Source organism: Arachis ipaensis, chromosome B2 (genome assembly GCF_059453495.1).
Source record: "Arachis ipaensis isolate K30076 ecotype BB chromosome B2, ASM5945349v1, whole genome shotgun sequence".
NCBI classification, from domain to species: domain Eukaryota; kingdom Viridiplantae; phylum Streptophyta; class Magnoliopsida; order Fabales; family Fabaceae; genus Arachis; species Arachis ipaensis.
The window spans coordinates 4908673-4915519 of NC_142437.1; the positions used below are offsets into that span (position 1 = coordinate 4908673).

At 27.9% G+C, this 6847-nt stretch overlaps 1 protein-coding gene across 1 annotated transcript; it reads right to left on the bottom strand.

Annotated features, from left to right (window-relative positions):
* Positions 1-917: 917 nt before the first annotated feature.
* On the bottom strand, positions 918-3370 carry AIB (ABA-inducible BHLH-type transcription factor). Its single transcript, XM_016326068.3, has one exon. It carries the CDS (start codon positions 3153-3155, stop codon positions 1185-1187), a length of 1971 nt encoding a protein of 656 aa, XP_016181554.1. The 5' UTR covers positions 3156-3370; the 3' UTR covers positions 918-1184.
* Positions 3371-6847: the final 3477 nt, after the last annotated feature.

Genomic DNA, 6847 nt, shown 5'->3' on the forward strand with positions numbered 1-6847 from the left:
TGCACAAGCAATGAAAGCAATATTGTTTATCTTATTTTCTGTTATACTATAAAAGGTATTTTATTATGATATATATATATAATAATAATAATAATTACACTATCATACGTAGTAGTAGTAGTAATAATAATAATAATAATAATAATAATAATAATAATAATAATAATAATAATAATAATAGCCTACCTTTTCAGTTTTTAATTTTTATTCTACAAGAGTTACAGATAACTCAATCTCAAAACCATTATAGAAAGAAGAAGAAAATAACAAAAGAGTGATCTACAATAATATAAGGACATCAAACTTCATGTGCTTTTGCTCCTTTTCATGTGCGTCAAATTTGGCTTAATAATAATAATAATAATAATAATAATAATAATAATAATAATAATAATAATAATAATAATAATAATAATAATACGCCGAGTATCTTGAGTACAACATTTTGGCCCTTCATTTTAATAATGCTTGCCATTTTCCAGAGGAGAAAACGACACTAATTTCTTCTCTAATTAGGCATATTATACATGGTATTTTCTTTTATACGTAAGAACAATCATTTTTAAGGTTTAAAAAATATATATTGACGAATTCTATGGTGATTATTCATTATTATAGTCATAATTCTATATTTTTTTTTACCAAAAATAAAAAAATTTGAACCTACAACTTTTTAGATGAATATAAAAAAACTGTACTATTTGAATTATAATCCATTGGTAGTCATAATTTTATGTTAACTAAATAGAAAACATAACTTACATTACAATTTATCTCTACTAATACATATTTAATGAACCCTAATAAATTGGAAATAGATTCTTTTTATTCTTTTTATAATTGATATTGTCAAGTGTGATCTAATCGTTCAATATCTTCTTTTAATGCTTTTTTTAGCCTAACTTAAAGAGTACATAGTGAAAAATCACACTTTATCATAACAATTGAAAAAAAAAATTTGAGAACATTCATTTTCAACTTATAATTACTATCTCTTAAACCTAAATGCTTCCATGGCTAATTTGGTCATTAAACAACCTCAAGTATAGGTATACTATATACCCAAAAAAAGGCTAACATTTTGACTATCTATACTTTACATCAAATGAATAAACTAAATGAGTAAGAAAATGTCATAAACTATGTTTCTTTTTTCTAACACAAAATCTATGATGGAGATATTACTATGCGAATATGAGTTTTCTTGAGTTGGATTCACCAGAAATCGCCGCGATCACCTTCTCTTTTGTGAGTTGTTCCGATGCATGGGACTTAATCACGAATGTGTGGAAGACATGATCATTTGTAGCATTAAATGTGGACTCCAAAATACTCATTTCTGAATCTTTTAACGCTTGGATCAATTTTGATGTAGGATGAAGTTCAATAGGGCAACTCACTTTCACAATCACACCATCTTGATCCGCTTCGATATCCACCTTGAAAGAACAAGTTCTATCTCGAAGATTGGCCTCAATTCCTGATAAATTAGCCTTGGAAGTACTTTTCAGGGTTGATTTTTCGTATTCCAAGGCCTTTAATTTCGCCTGTAGCTCATTGATGTGAGCTATGGCGTCTCCCAACAAAGACGCCTTATCCATCTTCGAGATATTAGGTACAACAGCGCGCAACGCATAGAAACGTTGGTTTAGTTTCTCGCGCCTTTGCCTCTCCGCCTCCACATGATTGAGGGGCTCTTCCCTTCCATTAGCAGGCTTCCTACCTCGCTTTTTCGGCCTCTTTTCTTGAGTCGCGCTCGGTTTCTCTTCTTTATGCAATGAGTCGCTATTTGAAATCTCACATTCGCCAACGATTGATCTCCCAAAAGACTGTGATCCTACTCCAAAATCAATTTGCATCGGCACTTGCCCTTGTGGCGGCCGTTGAAACTTTTCCAACAAGGAATCTTTCTTCCCGCCGCAATCGGCTTGCTTTGCCATATTACTAAGGCAGGATCTAGGAATAGGAGGGAAAACTCCTCCAAGGCAGCCCTGACTCAAACCTTGATTAACTGCCCAACTTGAACCATTAACACCATTCCTAGCATTATTAGGAAACCGAATTCCATTATTCCCATTAGGGTAACCATTCCATGATTTCTTCTCTTCAATTTTCCTAACAACAACTTTCTCCCTAAAATTCTTTCCCCCTGAATTCAAATTCCCAACATTCAATTCTTTCCCAAAAATCTTTGGAACCGGAACACCCTCAAGATCCCTAACCCTAATATCTCTATCCCTATCCCAATCCCCAACATTCAAACCACAAAAAAATCTATTTTTTTCATCTCCCTTGACATTTACAACATCATTGAATGATGATGAGTGAGCAAAAGAAGAAGAAAATACAGAGTACACAGCTTTTAACAAATCAAGGTTCTCATCAACAATCCTCACAGAACCTAATTCAACAACACCTAATTCAGTTGGAACCAAAACAACAGTTTTAATCCCAGCTGATTTTGCCAAAAATGCCCTCACACAATAACCAGAATCACAATTCAAAAACCCATGATCACCATCTCTATCATCAGCATCATCATCATTACAAATCCACAAGTGCTTACCAAGTTCAAAGCACTTACCTGGACCACCATAACCTTTGGGGAAAGAGAAGTACATGGAAGCAAGGAAGAACATCTCAGTGTCAGTTACACGGTCAAGGCCAAAAGCGTAATTTTCATTTTCCTCTTCAGAACCATTAAAAATCGTGTGAAGCTTCTGCAACACCCTCTTCCTCATTCTCTGAACAACTTCATCATCATCAAATCCAAGTCTCAAAGCTTCTCTTTCTTCTTCACCTTCGATTGGTTCTCTGCAACAGCCATCACCCCAACCAAGAACAACACAATCTTTTTTGAATTTGGACTGTGAAAACTGCCAGAAGATCGCGTAGTTCCAACTGAAATGGTTTAAGTTGGGGCGTTCAACAAGATCAGAGAGCTTGTTCTGAAGATTCTCGAAACTCCCTGTTGCCATTAACATGCTCTCATTGGTGATGAAGGAGTTTGAAGCCAAGTAATCAAAAGCACGTTTTCCGAGAATTTTCATCACCATGGATTTTTCTTCTTCTTCATCATCGTTCCAATTCCAACCGCCGCTACCGCCACCGCCACCTCTGCCGCCGCAACCACCTGAACCCACCTCAAACTTCATGTTTTTGACACCGACTACCCAGATAACCAAAACGGTGAAAAATCGAAACTTTTTCACAAGCCAACGATGAAACGAAAGAGAGAAAGAAAAATTCAATTATGGGCATTCGAATTCTAATCTCTTAGTTATGAAACTAAAGAGAGAACAATGGTCTATGTTTTTATGTTTCTGTGTGTTGTGTTGTGCTATGAAGGTGTGAAACAGACATTATAAGAGTTCTCAAAATAATGGAAGGAAACATGTTTCACACTTCTGATAACGAAGATTAATAAAAATAATTGAAAGAGTTTTTTTTTTGTGAAAGTTAAGGAAACAGAGCAGGAATGAAAAAAGTTTTTTAAATTACCGAATACTTATTTTTTCACATGGTTTTACCTGAAGTTAATGGATGAAAATTGATAAATGATAATTTAGCTAAATTTATTGGTTAAAAAATTTGGATATGAAAATAGGATGTGTGTTATACTTTAACATAGTATATTTTGGTGTTTTTTAAAACTATGGGAGGTACACAAATTGAACCATTCGATTTGTGTTTAAAAAATTAAAAGAATTTAGAGTACACAAATGTCTAATTTTGTGTACTCCAAACTTTTTTAATTTTTTAAACACAAATCGGACAGTCCAGAAATCGGACGATCCGATTTCTGTACCTCTTAAAAATCAGACGGTCCGATTTGTACTCTATAAATTAAATCATTCCACATTTTAAAAAAATACTACAATAGATCATAATTTAAAAAAATACCATTGTTAATTCAATATTAAAAATAAAATTGTGAAATTTATTAAATTTTTAAAAAAAATTTAAATATTAATTTTATATAAAAATAATTATATATAAATTTATATTTTTTTAAGTGGTTTTATTTTATTTTTTACTAACAGTAAAATGATGGTTTACAGGACAATAAATTAAATTAGTATTAACCTCATTGTTATGTATCTTTGGAGGAATTAAGTTTTGTGAGGTAAGAAACTTAATAAAAATAATAAATTAATATTTTTAATTATTTTTAAATTAAAATAATAATATTTATAAATAATAAATATTATAAATTTAAAAATAATTAAAATATTATTTTATTTTTTTATTTGCATTCTTATTTTAGAGAATTTTTTTTAAATTGAGAGGTAGTAGGAGAATTTGTTGTTTTCACGTTTCAATCGTGTCATTTTTTTTTTAATAATTGAATTGAATGTTTGGTGGAGCTGTTTGAATCGTAAACTGTTTGGTTTCATCTTCTTCTTTTTATAACATTCTTTTCTATTAAATTATCAATTAAAAAAATTTACAAATAATGTAAAGTTTAATTTTTTAATATATTTATTGGTATTTATTAAAATAAAAAAATTACCAATAAATAATTTTAACATATATCCTCAAAATATATGGTGGCTAACTATTAATTTTAATAAATATAATTATCGTGTAAAAAAGTTATATATATCTACATATATATATTAATTATGTATCTCTGTATTAATAAAAATAATTATTTTTTTCTAATTATTGTGTAATATTAATAATCTAAAAAATAAATATAATTAAATAATTATATAAAATTATTTACATTTTATACCGTGTTTTAAAATTAAATTCTGTAATTAATTAGCTTGAGACATTTGTTTTTATTTTAATAATATATATAGCATCATGTTTTTAATAGATGAAAATGTAAGTATATTAGTATATATATTATATATAGACTGTATAACAAAATTATCTTATTAAATCAATAAATAAACTAAATCTGAAATTACGAATTAATGGTTACTGATTCAGCCTATAACTAAATTTAATAGAATCTAATACTATGGGTCAATAAACCAACAAAACAACTAAACTTGTTGAAAGAAAAAACAGCATTTGGCATGAGAATAGGTTAAAAAAAAAAAATCATAGATCAATAAATGACAAATACAAAGCTTCAAATTGAAGGGACGATGATTTAAGTAAGTTTGTGATTCTCGTGCTAAATAGTAAATAGTTGTAAGCAATAACTTCCATGTGACTCTCAGTTAATGAGTTTCTGAACTTTGTGTCAACCATGGAGAGATTTGATTATTTCATAGAAAGTATACCACAATTATATTTATTTCAATCATATTAAAAATAAAGATATCATGTGCTCTTAAAATACATGTAAGATTACAAAATTAAAATTTTTTTATTAAAAATATAAAAAATTTAAATTTTTAGATGTATTTATTTTATATTTATTAAATAAAAATATTTAAAATTTTGTATTAATAATAATTTTATCATGCTCTTAAGACTCATATTAATTAAATCCTAAAAATAATAAATATATATATATATATAATCAATTTTTTGTATAAAACTAAATATAAAATAAGTATATAATATATTTTAAAATAAGTTAAATAATACTTATATTTATATATACATAAATATATTATAATTGATTTAGTTGTTAATTTTTTGTATATATTTAATATTTTTTTAAGAGTAAACATATTTATGACCATTTGAATTTTGAAATTTCACAAATCATTCATATGATAGGTTTTGTATTGAATACCTTAAAAGTAGCAATTTTTAATGGGTAAAAACACACAAGTCTAAAGCTATTGCTGTATTCATCATATTGTTAGAAACTTACAAAACAAATGAAAACTCTCTGACTTTCAATTTTTATTTAAATAATGATTAATCAAGCATCATTTAACTAAATCAATTTATAATTTATTAATTTCTTAAGGCAAAAATAAAATATTGGATAATATAATAAACTTTTGGCTATGATAATAATATAATATATACCCAAAAAAGATTTATACCTAAATTTGTACATGTAAGTAGAAAGTTAAAATTATGCAAATTGATCAACTTGTTCTACTTTTTCTTTTCACTCTTCTTTCCCTTTACAATTAAACATGAATGAATGGGTAACATACATTATTTAGGAAAAGACTTAACTACCAAACTTTGGTTAGAAAGATTTAAGTGCTAATAAAAAATTTTATAAAAAGTGTAAAATTCAAAAAAATAATAATTAATTAATTAATAAATTAAATATGAACAAAGAATATTAAAAAATTAAAATTTATAATTTAAAAAAACAAAAATATTTAGAATACGAATTTAAATACTAATCTTAAAGATTTTAGCCTAAAGTTGGACCAAATAACTAAAACAAATGAATCGGATTTATATTAGGCCAAGCCCACACATATATACCCCTAATTTAGTGTTTCAGCAATCCATTCCACTTAGAGTGAGGGAGAGCAGCTGGAAAGAGGAGAAGAGAGTAAAACTCGGAAATAGATCTTCTCAATTTTTTTTTAACAATTGAGCGAGTAAAGTGTGATCTTCCACCATTAATTTTATAAGTGGGACCAAGAATAAATATGAGAGAGAGAACAATGAAAGGTTAGAGATCACACTTTACACTCTTAATTTTTTTTAACAATGGAGAGGATCCATTCCCAGTAAAATTCATATCCTAGCCATAGTTATTATTCACCCACTACATTCAAATTCACATAACTTTTGCTCCAAAGTTGTGATTGACGAGTCGTTTACGGCCACGCATCGCTCTTCATTTCTATGAAAATATTGCAGTGAGTAAATATGAAATTCCTGCCCAATTTTTGAATTCTTTATTTCCTGTTTTGCGTTTTGGGGTACATGATGTTAAAATCTTGTGAATTTAGTTCTTTAGGGG

Excerpts from the sequence above, each read along its gene's own strand:
- AIB (XM_016326068.3), bottom strand. The coding sequence starts at position 3,155 with ATGAAGTTTGAGGTGGGTTCAGGTGGTTGCGGCGGCAGAGGTGGCGGT.